The sequence below is a fragment of the Thunnus maccoyii genome, chromosome 14, assembly GCF_910596095.1.
Source record: "Thunnus maccoyii chromosome 14, fThuMac1.1, whole genome shotgun sequence".
Classification (NCBI taxonomy): Eukaryota; Metazoa; Chordata; class Actinopteri; order Scombriformes; family Scombridae; genus Thunnus; species Thunnus maccoyii.
The window spans coordinates 24,588,524-24,607,488 of record NC_056546.1 but is presented as its reverse complement, the minus strand read 5'-3'; the positions used below and the strand labels follow the sequence as shown (position 1 = coordinate 24,607,488).

The window sequence follows — 18,965 nt, the reverse complement described above, 5'->3', positions numbered from 1 at the left end:
TTCTTGAAACTAAAAATACAAAAAAAAACTTAAAATAAATATTCCTTGACATTAATTAAATGGTTCAAAAGGCTGTTTTTTTTATTGCATCTAATTTTTAAAGTAGTCTTTATGTTCTTTGTTGCTCTCATTTTCTTTCATTTCATTTCCTTTGAACATTATTTGCATCCCACTGAGTTGCAGTCACAATAAGGACACCCTAAACCCCCGCTGAAGATAGATGGTGATAGTTGAGGTGGGGTGGACAGCCCCGCCCTACAGAGGCTCGGCTTCCTGGCTGACAACCAGTCTCTCTCGGTCGCAGTCTGTCTCACTGCAATTGGCCAGCGTGCCTAAAATAACCAGGCTGCAGCACAGCCCGAGTGGATATACATGTACAGGGAACTACTATAATTAAACCAACCCTATGTGTCTGCAACTTGAAACATCTGTCGGGACTCCGGCAGCAAAAGGCTACGGTGATTACACAGCCAGGGCTGGCCTTCCGTTATTGTAGGCTGTGCTGAGCAGTTGGCTGAAAACCCCTCTATAATGAAAGCTCTCATACATGGGAGAGGGCTCAAGCAGAGTTCAGCTCTGCAGCATGCCATAGGAATGACTGCAAAAACCTCAGCTGTGGTCAAGACGCTGCTTTCTTTCAGAGGACGGATATTGTGAATGAAGCGCTTGAACTCGCTCACCCTTTTGTCGATGTCATTGTGCTGCAGCTGAACGAAGCGAGCGCTGATGGCAGCAATGTAGCTCTGCTGATTGGAGAAGGCCACGCGGCCGGCTCCCTTTGGGTATTTGAGCTCCGGGTCGGTGTCTATTCCAGCGTAGCAAACACCTCCATACAGCCGGTCCATGATCATAGCCAGCTCCACTGGAAAAAAAAAAGATGGGTGAGAGAGATGATTAGTGTTAACAGCCAGTCCTCTCAAGAGTTGATGCCAGTTAATGACCTTTTCTTCTCCATTTCAAAGCCTTCAGCCTCTCTTAAAAACCAAGAGAAAAGGTTGAACTTGGACGTTTGTGACTGACGCTGTTTTTAACCGATATAAAAATCTACCCTACTCCACTATTCATCAGAGCAGCACTCTCAAACTGCCGGTATAATTAGTAGGGGTCACATTGCAGACAAGCCAGCGATGTTTATCCCAAGAACAGAAAGACTTGAGCCTTCCATTACACCATGAATTCTTAACATGACGACCACTTGGCCCGCTTCCTGGAAACCCAAGTAGAGGATTGCTCTCTCACAGGGAGAACTTTCATTATAGCCCTCCAGCCTCTGCGCTCCATGCCAGTCAACATTATGAAGCCCATTTAGAGGCTTTCGTGGGGGCCTCGCAAAAAAGATATTCTATTGATATTAATCAAGTTACCTGCACGCAGGGGCCGCGGCACCCCCCCTACGAAGATGGTCTTGCGGGGGTCCAGAGGCTGGGAACCATCCATGACAAAGTCACTATCGCTCAGATTCCAGGGACGGATCTGGACCTGCGTGCAAAAGATGAAAAAAACATAAATTACTGTATTTCTTCTTGCTACATGCAGTATATTTACTGTATTCCAATTTTTTGTGTACAATTTGGATTCTGATTTTGTGGTGGACATGTGACATAAATCTACATATATTCTTGTTTACTCCATGAATGTCTGTCCACTTACCGGTTTGTCTTTGATGGTGGGACTGGACACACACAGGTAGAGCTTGCCGTCCTCCTCGATGCAGGCGTCAATCAGGGCCTGAACAGAGGTCTCTTCCTGGAACAGCAGGAAGGCGTAGCCTGGAAGGGAGCAAACAGGGATTTTAGCAGACACTCTCTAACAGAAACGACATCTATTGCAGTCAACAATCACAAGCTTGTGATCATGACACTTTAAAGTCTGTCCTGTAGGCAAGAATTCATAGATGTTTGCGTTTCAACAGTGTCTACATTGTAGGAGTCATAATCCCATGACTATGCCCTGTACTTTTTTCCTTGTAATTATTCACAGTTTCAGACAAGTTTGTCTCTATACAGGCATGTGACCTTGTGGTCTGTTCTTTTGTCTTCCCTGCTTCCATAAGACGCTCTACACCTGGCACCTTGCTGCCTTGCGCTGCCTCAGATTAAATGACTCTGCATGCTCCGCTCCTAAAGGAAATATGCAAACTTGATCAGCCTGAAACGAACACTGCGGATCTTCCTGTGAGTTGCATCAGGTAAAGAGTTTGGTGATGTCTTTGCGAGGTGGAAAGAAAAAGCAATTCAGACAGTCACTCTGTACTACTGAATTATTTAGCATTGAGAGCAGAGACCTTATCCAAGGTCAGAGCTATTAAGCCATTTCAGGGGGGTGGGGGGGGACAACTCAATAGGCTACATCAATCATACAATGCTACAGGGGCCAGTGAGGTGTAGGGCTTTGATTTATAGGCTGAACAAAATGAACACAGCATACTGAGAAAGAACACAGAAACAAGAGCAGGGACCTCAACTCACTTCTTGACAGCCAAATAATAAATACATGATAGGAGACATTGTAAATCTGAAAAGCAGCAGATATTGGTGGTGTACAGAGTTATCTCTGAAGGGACTGTGTGAATTATGAGTGTATCGCTCTGATTATGTTAGCAGAAGCCCGGCACCACCTGTGGCCCCCATGAGTCAGGGAAATATGACCTGCTATCTGAGTATAGCAGGCTGGATGGCGCACACACACACGCACACACACACACACACACACACACACACACACGCGCACTCATAGGATTGTTTCTACTGGAGTACACTCTGTCTCCAACTTCCAATCCCTTCTTTTGTAGTGTCTCTCGAGACTACTACAAAGCCATGGTGTCTCTTGAGAGGCCTGCTTTTAGAAACTCAGGATCACCCTTGCTTGCTCACACACACACACACACACACGCACGCACGCACACACAAACTTGCAACACATGCACTGCAGACAAATGCATGAGTAAAAATGGCAAAGAGGAATGTGCGACTGTCATGTTTCACTTTTAACATTCCTGAGTGGAGTTGCTGCAGATGAGGGGAAAGGAGGAAAAAAAAAAGTCTGACTCGGCAGACCCAGTCAACTGTGGTATGTGGATACGTCTGAGTGTGTATCAGAGGAGGGGAGGGATGAAGGGTGTGAGCGTGTGCTGTGGAGGGAGGGGGAGCGTGCCCAAAAGCGAGACAGGAGAGGAAAGGCAGCGAGCATCAAAGGTGGAATGGAAAAGCAGGTGCGTAAGCAGGCGTGTTTGTCCTTATGAGCACTCACACAGCAGCTGCCCTGAGAGATGGCTTTTGTCTGTGTGTGAGCGGATGTGTGTGACGTGTGTCCTGATGCGCCTGACGTGATGAGACAGACAGTGTCGTGCCTAGAGCGGTGATGACGAGTGCATCTTTCTGACATTAGTCTCTAAATAAGTTGACATTTATGTAGATGACCATGTAGTATATGAAGCCTCGGCCTTCCAATCTGATTACTTTGAAGCAAAGTAAAAAAAGTGCACACATGTAAACCAAAAACACAATTTTACAGTATCCATCAAACATAATACTTAAATAAGCAAATGAGCTGAAACTTTTAGACGATCAATTTAGTCGACAGTTGGAAAATAAACCATTTTTATAATAATTTCAGTCATCTTTTAAGTAAAATGTGAAGATTTTCTTGTTGCATATAATAATAGAATTAATATCTTTGACTTTTGGATCAGTGATCAGATAAAAGCAATTGTCATCATGGATGCAGAGAAATTATATTTATTCATTATTTTCTGACATTTTATAGACAAAGCGACTAATTGAATCATAACAAAATAATCACAGATTAATTGATAGAAATATATTGTTAGCCGCAGCCCTAAAGTCAATAAATCAAGAACCATTAATAGTTACTGTAATAGTAGGTTGCTGAAAAAAGAAAGAAAAGAAACAAATGTGGCAACAACAAGGCATCCTTGTTCCACTTTAAAGTTGGGCTTTAAAGTCTAGCAAGAATCTGCTCCCCTCTTACCCCACAGTCCTCTCCATAATAATCTTAAATAATGGGCTGTCAAGTACTTCATAAGAAGCATAAAAAAGAAATATACCCTCAACAGACAACCACACTATTATAATAATGATAACAATTGTATAACAGAAGAACGGAGAAGCAGGTGTGTCTTCATGAGGACTGAAATAATCATCACTAAGTGATGCAAAACAAACACCATAATTATCCATGTGTCCCTTTTGGATCAATATTGCTCCATGCTAACACATTAGCAGACACAATGCATCTAGTATTATTCAAAGTAACCACAGAGGCTCTTCATAATTAAAAGTTTTTAGCAGTTGTTATTATCCACCCTGTAGATTCAAAGAACAGGCTAATAACTTCAGCAAGCCTGTGATGTTTTCTCTAATAACCAGCTGCAACATCATGGGGACAACAAAACATTCACAATGCAAAACTAATTGCAATCAGTTGCTTTAAGTGACCAGCTAATCTCTGTCTTTCTGTAATTGGTCAACACAGAGCCGACTCCTCTCTGTACCAGCCTCAAGAAATACACAATTAGACTCAACCTAAAAAGAGGATTTTTCTGCATCGTCATCTTTCTCCATGTGCCTCGTCATCACCCGACATAAGACCCTTGTCCCTGTGTTGCTGGGTTACATAAAGAGGGTTTGTCATTGGGGGAAATCATGTGGTTTAGCGCTGACATCCCCCTCAGTGAAAAAAAACAACTGCAGTCTTGCACACACACAAAAAAAGCGGCACGAAAAGGCAGAGCTAGCCAGCAGCTCATACAGTCTGAAGGAGGGAACAACGTGTTCCATGACCCAGGGCAGGAGAGAGACAGAGAGAGAGAGAGAGAAAAGAAAGAAGGAGGGGGAGAGGAGTGAGTCAGATGGAAAGAGGGGGAAAACAGTGAGGAAAAGGTAGGGAGAGAAGGAGAGAAGCAGCAAGAATGACTGCCGTACAAACAAGGTTTGAAAATGCTTGCGAGGGGATGAGGAGCAGGAGGAGCGTGAAGGATATAAAGACTGTAGAGACAGGTACTTTAATGGACCCTGTTAGAAAGTTACAAAACTGATGCAAGAGGCCTAGAAACCCTGACAGACAACCACCACCATTGTGCTACACTCCATGCTGCCCTGCAAAAGCTGTAAAAGCCCCAGTGTTAACTTCTGTTACATCATTTGAACAGACCAAAATGAAATTCACAAGTGGATCAACCAACTTCTTCATGTGTTCAGTAGAATTCAGAGTGTTATTGATGGAATTAAATCAAAAATTCAAGAAAATTCACACTTTTAAAATCCTAAAAAGAAGGCCTCTGTGGTGGCGCCTGTCTGTTATAATCCTGCACATTTTTAACAGCCTTAATTCTGATTTTGATAAAAGATTCTAAAATAATGACGCATCACTTTAAAATTTGAAAATTGGGCGTGATTCTTGATACAAAGCACTAGCCTGTATTGTACCAAATTGTTAAGGAAAAAGCTTTTCTGGCAAAAAAAAAAGGGTCCATTGGGACACATTTCTTCATCATAATTAATATCCTGAATAACATGGATGTTCAGTTCAGTCATATGTACATGTTAGAAAGAGTATGGCAAGGCATTCCATTAAAATGCAGCAACACGTAAGACCTCCCATGGAGGTAAGCTGTACCATATTCTCTTTATGCTGCTTTAATGCTCTGATATTTGTCCTGAAAGATGCTGAGGATCTGTCTCTTTTTCCATCATCTTTGCGCAGTGCAGAGGCTTACACCACGGGAGGAGAGCGCAGATCTGCAGTGGCTCGTGCCTGAGATTTATAGGGCTTTGCTGCTGAGCTCCCAAGCACTGTCCATGGAGGAAGGGAATACATACACCCGCAGCATTTTCCACCCTAAAGAGTGCTGTTTACAGACAAACCATAGGCACAGTGCCTCGTGGGTTACGCAGTCAAACCAATAACCTCATTCAGGACAGAGTCTTTCCTGTAACAGAGGCCAGTGGTTTGACTCAGGGGGAAAAGAAACGATTACCTCAACAGCAGCCTGACGACAGTTACTCAAATTACCATAAAAACAAAGACATTAACTGACTACCTGCAACTACTTCACCAGAAAACTGCCACTTAAAAATGGTATTACGCTAGGTTTTACTAGGCTAAATTGGAGGGACATTTTGGAAATACATACATTTTAGAATTCACTACAACCAGCCAAGAAACTGTACGGCACTCATCCTGTAAAACCACACGCTGTCATTTTTACATTGTCATAACTAAATACAGGATATAATGCATGTTAATTCATGTTATTTAGTGAGCTTTGGAGGTGTTGGTAGCTAGGCTAGCTGTTTCCTTGTTTCCGGTCTTTGCACTAAGCTAAGCAGCTTCTGTGGCTTCATAGTAACCATATAGACACAAGACTGGTATCAATCTACTGATATGACTCTTGGCAAGAATACAACTAATTTCCCCAAATATCAAAATATTCGATTAAGCCATTTCCATAACATGAAATGAAATACAATATACCAAAGTTCAAGACAAAGCAACGCCCAGATAATGCTAAACTCACAATGACTTTTCCAGATTAATGGTCTAAAAATATACTGTTGAGTGAAAGTGTTGCATTTGTACTTGGTGCTTATCTGATACTTAAAACTCTTGGAACTGATACTGCAGGGTCGATCACCAAGTAGTACACAAACACCTCTTAACTGCTATATCAAAGTCCCACATTGAAATCCTAGTCTCTCCATTACCTCATCAACTGAAAGTTGTGTTGACTCTGCTGAAATCCAATCTGTGATGACTTGATAAACTGCGTTAGCATAGTCACAATGTGCATCTCTCTGGCTTTAATTGTGACATTTACTTCCAGTCTTATCTTCTCATACTGAACAACCAACACATGTCTGCAGATTTAGTCCCAATAGGCGAGGACACAGACCGGAATAGTGCCAATGACAAGAATGACTAAAGAATAAATCAGCCACTCCCAATCACTGAAACTTGGGAGTAGACAAGAGAACAAACGTGCAAAAAGAAGAGTCCTCCTAGCTGCAAAGACACACACATATAGGCCTACTCCAAAAGTCTGGAGTCAGTTCCCATGAAAGCATAGAGGAAGCCAAACCTCCATGTATACTACATATCCAATGAGTGGAGAGAGAGAGAAAAAGAAATCTACAGAGGGCTGTAACTCTGCCACAGAATGTAAACAGACTGACTGCTGAAAGCAACTTACACGATGAGGGGAGAGAAGGTGAAGAAGAAGAAGAGGGCTTGGCGGGGTGGAGAGAGGGAGACAGTAACATCTGCTCTCCTAAAAACAAATACAGGCCCTGAGGCTTTGGAGCAATGGGAGAGTAGTCAGTGATAGAGTAGAGGGGTGAAATTAAGCGTCGCTAATCATCTCAATTTGAGGAAGTCACTCACTGGATATAATCCCAACACAAGTGTGAAAAGATAAATTGAGGCCTGAGAAAGGCAGCGGAGTGTAATACTGCGACTGCTACTGCAACACTCCTTTGTTGCCATTATCTGGGCCTTGCTGCACTCATAAATCATATGGGGGCAAGACAGTAAATATGGACTTCTGTTTTGAATGTGTAATTTGTCCTCACAACATTATTAAAAAGCTGATAATAACTGGCTGCAGTCTACAGCGAACTTTATTTGTAACCTTTTGATGCCTTCAAACAAGTGTGACACACTTATTGCATTGTGACGTGAGTGTTAGCATTTGTAGCAGTTTATAGCTCCCAGCGTTCAGGCTCCAGCGTACTGACAGCATCACCTCCTCCCCCTCCTTCTATCCCCAATCAAGGACAGAAATAGCTCCCTAACATTTCAAGCTTATTTCCAACAACGGTGACGACAGTGCCGGGCGATGTGAACGACAGCACCATAGCGACCAGAGCTGATTGGTTCAACAAACAACCACAACAAACGCAATAGTTTTTTTTTTTTCAAACAAAAAAAGCCACTTTTTCTGAAGGGTGATATAGCCAAAAAAGCGGAGTCAAATATCGGGTGTACCATATATTGTTTCCGATAATACTGGTATAATTTAAAGCAGCATTCAATGAATATTTTTTGGGAAGTATGATAATATTGGCACGGCATCGGTATTGGCTGATAAAGGCTTTAAAATGAAATGTCGGCATCGACCTGAAATTAACATTTCTGCTGATATGACAAGCTGATTTGTCGCCTTCTCTTTCACCGCCTGGCTGTGCTTCCTTCTGCGGACTGTTTCACCTTGACAATCCCGGTGCTTCCTTCACAGGCTCCACTTCACTCAGCTGCCTGATGGACCTGCTGCTTTTTCCCACTTGAACCTGTATAACAAACTGAGGTGGTTCAAGTGGGAAGAAGCAGCTGCAAGTGGAGCCTGCGGAGGAAGCACCGGGACTGTCAGTGTGAAACAGTCGACGGTGGAGCTGCTGTGTCTGGCTGAACAGAAAGGAAACACCTCGACTGACAAGATGTACCACACTGTTTGAAAAAACTTCTTCTTCTTTTTGGTTTATAACAGTGGTTGGCAACCAGCGTATTAGGTGCATTACCGCCACCATCTGCTTTAGAGTTTGGACAAGAGGTTTAATCCTAGCCATTAATCCTGTTTGTCTAATAAACTCAAATAAAACTACTGCTATGTTAAGGTTACAGTTAAGGTTAGGTTTAAGTAAAGGTTAAGTTTAGGGTTAGGTTGAGGTTAAGATTAGCGTACAAATCTAGCAAGTGTTTTGCAAATCATCCCTCCAGCCAGTCTAGCACCAACCATACTATAACTGGATGGATGTATTGTAAGAACAGGATACTAGACCAAAAATGGCGCCCATTCAGTCCAATAAGAACTGCTCACCTGTTTCTCCCGCTGGCCCCACCTGCGAGTTCCCGCTCGGCCCATAGACTTTACATTGTGATGACATCATTTTTAAATCGCTTTTCTTGGCTCGAGGAAAGTTTTACAAATATAAAATCTCCATGGCTCAAAAATTCACAATAGAAAGAGTCATAATTGACCTTGTTTGCAGTTTGAGGTGTCCTGTCCACAATTTTAAAGAAGTCTCTTTTACAGTGGTGGTCTATGGGGAAAATGCTTTTTGAACTGCAGGGGGATTTTTTGCTGCAATACCGTGACTGGCCACTGGGAAAAATTGGCTGAGCGGTGGAGCCCTATCCAGCTCTTATAATGTGATGAAGTTACACCATTGGTCAGCCTGAGGCCACCAAAGTTAAGTATCCCATAATACATTTCACACCAACAATGGCGAAGATTAAGCTGTTGTAATATTTGCTGTGAAACGGTTAATATATCACTTTGTTAAGTTTTAACATTTTTTCAGGTGAGAAAGTAACCATTTAGATTCCAAATATGTAGTCAGTTTATCCAAATAACACCTGTTTAAGAGGAGAGGATGTGTGCACCGTTGCCAGTGTAACTTCCTGTAAATTTCTGCATGTTACATACGTCTAGTGTCTTTTCAAAATAAAGCACTTCTGTGTTCATGGTTAATAAAATAAAAGCAATATAACAAATATTTGTATGAATGCAAACATTACACACGGAACACACTGTATTGGGGTCATTTACACTTAGCATTAATGATTAACTCGACAGTTACTGTGTTAAAACTATTTTTGGGTTGTGTGTAAGTGAAATAATATATAAAACATAAAAATAGCCCACATCTTAACTCAACCCTTCTTACAACAGCACCATATAGTCTGCATCCAAAATCTGGTGCAATATTTTTAATGTTTTTCTTATGTGTACAGCACCTTGAGTTACAACTACCATATGACAAGTGCTATACAAATAAATAAACTGAAACTTACATAAAAACAAACAACTTACAAATGCTGGTGATGTCAATGACTGATGGTAACCAGGTGACATACAAATTAAAAGTCCTTGAGTGTTTAATACACAGTTCAGCCATATACTAGGTTTTGACCTAGTCTTGCTGCTGAAAATAGCTGCCTGCTGTAACTAGAAACAGGGTCGATTGGAGCAGTGACCAAAACAGTAAAGCTGCGGGCTATGAAACCAAAACAATTAGCTAGGAGATGCTAAAAAGTTCTGTAGAGTCGAGGGGAACTGCAGAGTTGGGTTCTAATTCTCTGTGGGTTTATCACTACAAGTGACCTCTTCGTCATTTGGTTCATTGTTAATTAAGAAAATCCTGAATAATACAGCTTTAATGGCATTACAGGATATTAATGATATGGCCAAATGTTTACTTATTTAAGTCCTGACTTCATACAGCAGCAGCAAACATGGCTGAAAGTGAAAGTAACCTTTCTGCCGGCTCCTCTGTGAAGTTAATTTTTAAACAGTGGTAGTGTGGAAGTGGTTATGTTACAAAAGGTCAGATCTACAACAAACTGTAGTGATATGTAAGCAGTTTCAGAACATGGCAACAGCAAAATGCAGCAACACAACAACCTATTTCTCCATTGTAACAGACAAAACAAGTACAGGGGGAAGCAGAAATCATGTAAACAGAAACAGTGTGCCAATGTACATTATTCTGGCTTGCATTGTATGACAATGTACTTAAAAATATTGTTATACAATGCGTGACAGAGTACTTTAAAAAAAAAAAAAAACTGTTGAATATTTGAGTGGTGAAAAAAGTCTGAGCAAAGAACACTGGTCCCTGTTCCTACTTCCTCTGTAAGTCGCCAGTCCTCTCCAAGCCCCAAATAAGTCTTACCCGGCCCCTGAAGTCGGACTGAGCCACAATATGAGTCATCCCTCAACCAAAACACTTTCATAACTGTACAGACACACATCGCCAGCAGTTTAATGTGAAGCAGGACGGAAAGTGACAAGTATCTTCCATTCTGTCAAGCTTGGAAGGACGTGGAGAGGCCAATGACCTCTTGATGCGAATCCCACATTTATAAATCACCCCTTACACAGTCCACGCGACAGTAGGACACACTCACACACACATGCAGATGTGCACTTGCGCTCAACCTTGAAGCTATTAGTGCTAAGAACTCTGTCACCAGGTATCTGTCCCAAGCTCCCTTGCCAGCTATTATGAGGAGTGTGATATAAACAGGATATTTTAGCAGTTTCCCTTGGAGCTTTTTTAAGAGAATGGAGTGGGGTTTTTAAATTAGAGTGAGAGATGAATTCTACACAGATCACTAGTCCCACATGTCTCCTCCCCTTACATGGCGGCGTCCTCCAGCCGCCGTAAGCTCATTCATTCCCCTAAAAGGATGCTGCATTTTTCCTGCTGGCTTTGGATATTAGTAGAGCCAAGCCTATTCAAAATAATCCTCCCAAGCTAAAAAAAAGGGGATGTTGAAAAAAGAGAGTGGGGGAGAAACTGGCAGATATTTCTGCAGGTCCTCCAGATGCAGCATATTACCATCTGCCTATGGAATGTCAGTTATTTCCAGTGTCTTTAATAGCTTCCCTAATATGACACACAGCAGCTCCTGGGCCAGCAGGAGTGATGTAGAGGCCAGGAGGAGGGTGGTGCTACTCTGATCACCTGCCCAAAAGTGACATCTGAGAGGCAGTGCAGAAAAAGAGAAAAACTTTCACACTCCTCGGGTACTCATTCAAGCAAACAATTTTTCGGTCAAAACTCCTGGTGCCCTGTGATGGAGTCATTATATACGGTATGTTTCTTTCTGTGAGATGACTACAGGAGGTTGCTCAGATAAACAGACCCCTCCACGCTCACCCAGCATGAGCCACGAATTCTTGGTAATATGACCCATTACAAAACGTAAGACAGCGAAAAGCACCTGAGGTGATATTTATTGGTGTAGATTTTGATGTCTGATGGGAAAATCTAGATTATGCTCTGAGAAACTGCTGTTACCTTTAGGTGGGAAGTAGGATTTGCTCTCAGCTTTGTGGGGCCAGTCAACCACCAGGTGTCCATAGCGACGGAAACTGTTGGTGATTTCATCTATGAAAATGAAGAAAAGAGGAGAAGAAAAGACTTAATGTCATGTTTATAAAGTGATAAGATAACATTCATGGTTATATGCATTTGAAGGACACCATGCTGAGCCACACTCAGTGCCGAGACAGGCACAGTTTCTATTTTTTGCTGTGTTCCTGCTGCAGAGGTAGCCACTGCATTAAACAGGAACACAGGCTGGGCACATCCAGTCTGCACTAGGCTGAATCGTGCAGTGGAAACTCATTAATTTTTCAACCAGCTAAGGGCACGTATTGTGCATCCACTCGACATACGCTTGTTCAACTGTGTAGACACATGAAAGTAAATATTCCATATTAAAGTTAAACTCCTTGGCAAACTCAAGAGTTTGTGGAAACAATTGCAGGTCCATGACATAACTGGTAGTCACAGACATTACACATTACACTCAAACACTCAAGACCTAGAAGACACAGATTTTGAGGTTTATTTTTATTGCTAGCTATTTTAAACTATACAGACATTTCTCTGAGGTACAAAAAAACAGGAATTACTGATTCTTTGGCTCTGATTAGTTCGACATTTTGGGAAATGTGCTTATTTGCTTTCTTGCCAAGAATGAGATGAGAAGGTCAATATCTCTCTTGTACTGTACAGTAAATATAAGGCTAATGCTAGCAGATGTTTAGCTTAGCTTCCTAAGTACAGGTAACAAAATCCACCAAACAGCACCTCTTATAACCACAAATTAACATGTTACATTTTGTTTGTTTAATCTGCACAAAAACTGAAGTGTAAAAACAACTTGTTATGATTTTATGGAGGTTATGTGCTGGAACAACTTCTTGGTCGTTTCCAGTCTTTGTGCTAAGTTAAGCTAACCTGCTGCTGGCAGTTAAATGCCTACTCTAATAAAACATCAGAAAACTGTGAAAAATGCCCATCATAAGGCGATGTTATCAGATGTCTTGTTTTGTCTGACCAACACTCTAAAATCAAAAGATATTCTATTTACTACAATGTTGAGACAAGGAAAAGCAGCACATTCTCACATTTAAGAACCTGGAACCATCAACTATTTGGCATTTTTGCTTGAAAACTGACTTAAACAATTAATCGTTTACTTTCCTGTTAATCAACTAATTGATAAATTGACTGATCGTTGCAGCCCTACATAGCACAGACATGAGAGTGGTGTCAATCTTCTCATCTAACTGTCAGCAAGTAAGCAAATACGAGTATTTCCTGAAATGTCATACTATTCCTTTAAATTTGATAAACTGTCAAAACTTTTTTTTTGATTAATACTTATTGCTGTAAAAGTACTGTACAACAAAACCCAGTTATATATTTAAGCAATACAAGTTTACAGTATCTAAATTGAGTGTAAAATGAATATCCTCAACAAGAACTGTCAAGATGCCTTTAAACAAGGCTCACATACTTGAGTGTAACTGTTAGTGGCAAGCAGCCAAAGACAAGACATTGAGAGGTTTCCAAATGTGCATGTTCTGTACAGTATGTATCAGTACAAGCAGGGCGTGGCTGAAAAAGACTGATGGTGAGTAAAAACCCTACTCTGGATAAACATAAAACGATTCTTCATTTACCTTCATCTATATCAGGGGGAAGGCCTCCGACAAAGACCTTCCTGGAGTAGCGCTCCATCCTCTCTCCATTCTGACAGCGGGTTGGGGAGTTCAGGCCGGGGGTTAAGGAGGGGTCACCGTGGCCATCGTCGAGGAAACCATCTTCAAAGGGAAAAAGACAGGAACGACCTGGGCCGAGAGGAAAAGAGAGGAATACCAGGAGGACAGACAGGGTAAACAGGGGAAGACAGAGAGGTAAAAGAGTGTGAAGTAAAAAGGGAGGGAGGGTATGAGAGACAGACTGAATTAATCACATCTGGAACCTATTATAGCTGCAGAAGCAGTTTGGATATCTGGGCCTTTCTTCAACCTCTTAACACATGCAGTCCAATTCTTATTTTGTAAGGATGTTATGTAAAGCCTGCTACCACAAGCGCTGGATTATATCTTTAAATCTTTCAATATCATTTAATAGATTATAAATGCAAAAGAAACCCATAGATTAAAAAACAAAAAATCAAATACACCACATGACTTACAAAAGTATGTGAACACCCACGCACATACAATGATTCCCAGGTTAAAGATATTAATTCCCATGATTTTTGGAATGAGATGTTAAACAATCACATACAGGTGTAATATTCAGTTGTCCACATACTTTTGGTTTTATAGTGCATATCACATTATAAGCATGATATAATTATGTCATCTTGGTAAATGGCTGGTCACTCCCTGTCCTAATCGTCATTACAATAACAGCCTTCCTGACCTGTCGGCAGAACTGCAGCACATGATGAGAATGACAGTTGATTATCCAGTAATATGCAAGATTATGGTATTCTTTCCTAGTCAGACACACAATTCCTGTATATGTCTAAACAAACTCCCACAAGGAGGTCTCTACTAGTCTCTTGACTATGGTGTTGCTTGTCCAAATGCAACATGTATGTTCTATCCAGATATGTCTGTCTATGTGTCTGTTTTTTCAAAAACACTGTAATCAAATTAATTGTTACATAGGAAGGAATACTGCACTCTCAAAGTGGTGTTTCTTCCTATGTGTGTTCATGCCAGCCCCTTGTGAACACTGCAGTGTGTTTTCATTCAGTCCATTATTAACTGCACTTTACCAACTTTAACCCTCTATGACTAAAACATAGAACTGAGTGACCTTACTAATGTCACACAGCGGCGTTCCTCCTTGCTGAAGAAAGACAGGATTAGTTAAAAAGCACATCAAAACAGAGATGAGCCATATTTGAAGCACCCATCTTTGCCATTCAGATGATGAATCACTTCTGAGTCAGTGGAACCCTCGAGATTCATTTGGGGAGCACTCCAAACAAACATGTCATAACATCTAAAAAGGTTGATTGTGATTTGGTGGCAGCATCACGCTGCCCCTGGAGCAAAGAAGTGCATCCATATTAAGAAATTCTGAAAACATATTGTACATGATTTGGGGTTTTTTTTGTTTTTAGTTAAACAGCTGTTATTTTTCTTTTACAATGTGATGCATAGGCAATACATCCCTAATTTGCATTATTGTGCTTATTATAAATATTACAGGTAGAACACTGACTCAGAATAGAGAGAAAATAAAATTGAAGAACAGATTTTTTTCCCTCTCACCATCAAGCAAAACAAAGTTCATATTGACAGATTTGGTGAATCCTTTCCCCGTCCTGATTAAATGAACAATGTAAAACAGTGTGTCGAAATTAATATGATTTCATTCAAATCACAGCACAGATGAAAAGCAGATAGTGACACCACACTAAGACCCCCCTCAGCCTCGGAGAGACATGGCCGGCATGGCAAGCAGAACCCCAGAGAAAATGCCACACGTTACCTCTTCTGCGGCCATAGCTCCGGGCTGCTTGTCAGCACAGTGGGGGAAGGAGAGAGACAGAGGGAGAGACAGAGGGTTGGGGCAGGAACAAGGGTAGGAAAGAGATACAGAGACATGGGTTTTGTGGAAATAAAACCAAACCAGGAACATCTCTAAGGCAACAGTGAAACCACAGATGGCCACACCTAAGCTTCGGCAACGGGAGGAGGATGATTATTACAGCCTGGCACCAGCCCACAGTAAACCTGCTGCACCTGCCTTGGCAACAGACGCATGCAGATGCCGCATGGAAGGGAAGGGGATAGGTGAGCTTTAGCCACGGAAATGGCCGAGATATTTAGCAGCATAATGCGACGCCCCGTAGCAGGAGATTGTAATCGCAGCTTAATGAACCCACAACGGCTCGAGTTCGTGTTAATCTTCTGTGAATTTTCACAAATGAGGCCATAAAGCAGAGTGCACACAGGACTGAAGGTAGAGCTGGTTAGTCATTATCATGGCCTTGGTGAAATATTAAAAAGTTGCTCTCAGGTCAGGTATGGCAGGCCAGGTGCAAGTGGAAACTTCCCACAGGATAAGGAGAGGGTATGGAGATGGCTGGCAGCCTAGGGGCTTTGAAAGGGAAGGATAATGTGCAGAGAGGAGGGGGGGGGGGGTAGAGGAGAGTAGGCTATGGTGTCATAGCTGAATAGATCTAAATCTCACTTACATCTAATCAGTTGGTCATCATGTGCCAGTTCTAAAATTATCTTATCTTCAGATGTGTAAGGCTCATTTCACTGGAAAGACTCAGGAAATCTAACAGATTTTGTTTTTGATTAAAAGGAGACAGTGTAGCTCTCTTTAACAAAAATCTGAACTCAAGGTCAACTTACTAACTTTTTCTAGAGCTTTCAATTACTACACAGTCTTCTCCCATTTACAACCAACTGTTATCACGTGACTGATTTTCCATACTTATTGTAGGTGAGTTATATCTGCTAAGGAAGACCAGGACATTTGATTGAAAGAGCTAGAATAAGCCAGTAAGTTGATCTTGAATACATTTTTTGTTGTTGTTCTTGTTAAAATTATTTCCAGTTAGTTAAAGGATAGGTTCACAATTTTTCAAGTGTGCCTTAAAACAACAGTCAGGTGCCCATACCTACATTGAAACAAGTTTTACTTGCTGTAATCATTCCTCCTGTTCATCTGGCCATTAAGAGATCCTTTCATAATGTCCTTTCAATGTAAGTGATATGGACAGTCAACAGTCTTTGAATATGAGATTTCAGTAGTTTGAGTTAGCCAATTAAAGTAGATATCTTCCAGCGTTAGTCTTTTCAATTTATGCTACTATGTTTTTTTTCTGGAGCTTTCAACTGCATTTCACTGTCTTCTCCCTCATATACTGGATGAGCAACTGTTCTAACGTGACCAACATTCAATACTTAGTGTAGATGATGTGATGTCAACTGAGCTTTCTCCATGACAACTGCCGAGAAGACCAGTAGAGTCAATTGAAAGCTCTCAAAAAACCTAGTAAGAGGACATTACTTTTTTATTTAAATTGTCAAAATGAGCTACATTATTTCAAGTTCATCAAGGCCTACTTTGTAGCCATTTCCAGAGCTTTCAAGCACATCTCACAGTCCTCCTCCCATATACAAACACCTGTTACCACTTGATAAAATGCCCACACTTGTGTCACATGATGACACCTGAGCCATCTCCATTACAACTGAGCAAACTCCATCTGCTGAGGAAGACTGGGAGATCTGTTTGAAAGTGCCAAGAAAAAGCTTGGAAGTAGAGCTTGAGTTAAGATTTTTTGTTCAAAATGAGCTTCATTCTTTCTATCTAGTCAGGGTTCACATTCACAGTAGCAATTCCGGTGCTTTCAACCGTCTTCCCTTAATATACGACCACCTGTGTAACCAAACTTCTATACTAAGGTCATGTGATGACAGCTGAGCTATCTCCACAAGCTGAGGAAGACTGAGATATGGTTGAAAGCTCCATGAAAAACTATAATTGAATTAATTATTTTTTTGGTTAAAGTACTGTTTCAGAAGTCAATAATGAATTTACACGCTCAATGCAGCTCATGTTATGTGTGTTAACACCACCGCATATTGTTTCAGGAATGAATTCAAGTGTTTCCCTAGACTCTGAAATGTTCCCACAAATGAGCTCAATTTGAATCTCGCTGGGCTGCGAATGCAAACCAAAGTAGAGGCAAAATGTGGCATGAGACTTTGTAAATTCCAGTAAACAGCAGGAGGGGTAACACAAGACTAAACAGATCCTCCTGCTCCTCTAAACTCATCAGTCACAAAGCAGACTCATCGCTTCAAAAACCAATATGGGCCTTTGCATTGTGAGGGTCCTATTGTGTGACTTGCCCCTCTGGCTTCTCTCTGGGAATATATTGTCTCTGAGCCTCTTCTCCCTTGCTATGTTTTCATTAAAAAGATCTGCTCCAATCCAAAAAACCTGGGCAGTCTCTCTGCAGCTTTGCCCTCTCACCGTCTAGCCTTGGCAGAAACAAAGTCACCTAGCAACCAGGGTAAAATGAAGAAAACGTTGTGCTGGGAAACTGTCAGATGCCTCACTGAGGGAGAATAAAACCCGCAAGGGAGAAGAGGAAAGAGAAAAGTGAGGGGTTAAAAGTAAGTACCAATCTCTAACTGTGTGGTGTGTGGGAGAGAGAAAATGTTTAAAAAGGAAGCCGGGTGATTCCTCTGGGCATGATGAGTTTGATATCTCCTGCTCTGCTTGGCTTCAAAGTCACGGCAAAGAGAAAGCCTCAGACACTTCTACTAAGCTGTCAAGTGAACAACACCAATGAATCTAGATAGTAGACCTATGCTTACTCCTCTCCACCCTTTATTCCTCACTTCAAGTGCTAACACCATCCGGAGAACGTAGAGCCCTTCAGGTTCTCACAGCGTGAAGCCTCAAAGCTAATGGGACGAAATGAAGGAGAAACACTGAGTAAAACACTTCTAAGTTGAAACCAAAGCTTCCCTGTCTGCACACATCACAGGCTACAGCGGAGAGAGCCAGTTCTGACAGACTTGGAAGATCTGGGCAGATCTGTGCTTGCCTGAGCGTAATCCCATGACACAACAGTTTAACATCAATCCAAGACATGTTCTCCAAGGATATGAAGGATGAAAAGAACAAAATGAGGAAGGGGCACTAGCGTTGTCAAGATGTGACAGAAGAAACTGCTTCACCAAGAAAGTTTTTCTATGTTAGGCATCCTGCCTTTCCCCTTTTCTATACCCTGTAGGCCTGCACAACATGGGCACACAACACAGCGCTTCACAGATTTGGTTTGATCACAAGTCAGTCTAGACATCCCTGATACTTTACTGAGGTTTGGACAAAAAGAAGGTAAACATCCCTATGCCATGGCCAAAAAATAGAAGAGGACAGGGTTAACCTAAGGAAATCATGTCCCTGACCCCATCCAAAACAAATTAAAGACCATTTGGAAGGGCAGGCCCCACATAGAAAACTGTGTAGCATCCATGCAGCAGCATAAGACCTGATTTCTCTCTCCGTTCAATGTTGGTGATCTGCCAGCTGGTGGGACACTGAGGGGAATCTAGTCTTACATGTTGGGGTATTTTTGGAAGTGCTATT

At 41.6% G+C, this 18,965-nt stretch overlaps 1 protein-coding gene across 7 annotated transcripts in view; it reads right to left on the bottom strand.

Moving 5' to 3' along the window:
* cpeb3 (cytoplasmic polyadenylation element binding protein 3) overlaps positions 1-18,965 on the bottom strand; it is a 41,120-nt gene that overhangs the window by 3,151 nt on the left and 19,004 nt on the right. For 5 of the 7 annotated variants that reach the window (XM_042434371.1, XM_042434368.1, XM_042434369.1 and 2 more), the window contains 6 exons: positions 15,333-15,356; positions 13,499-13,666; positions 11,823-11,912; positions 1,651-1,769; positions 1,365-1,479; positions 681-862 (listed from right to left, as the gene is read on the bottom strand). In XM_042434371.1, coding sequence (XP_042290305.1) covers positions 681-862; positions 1,365-1,479; positions 1,651-1,769; positions 11,823-11,912; positions 13,499-13,666; positions 15,333-15,356 — 698 coding nt within the window. The remainder of the gene's footprint in view (positions 1-680; positions 863-1,364; positions 1,480-1,650; positions 1,770-11,822; positions 11,913-13,498; positions 13,667-15,332; positions 15,357-18,965) is intronic. The other 2 variants (XM_042434367.1, XM_042434372.1) reach the window with 1 other exon arrangement.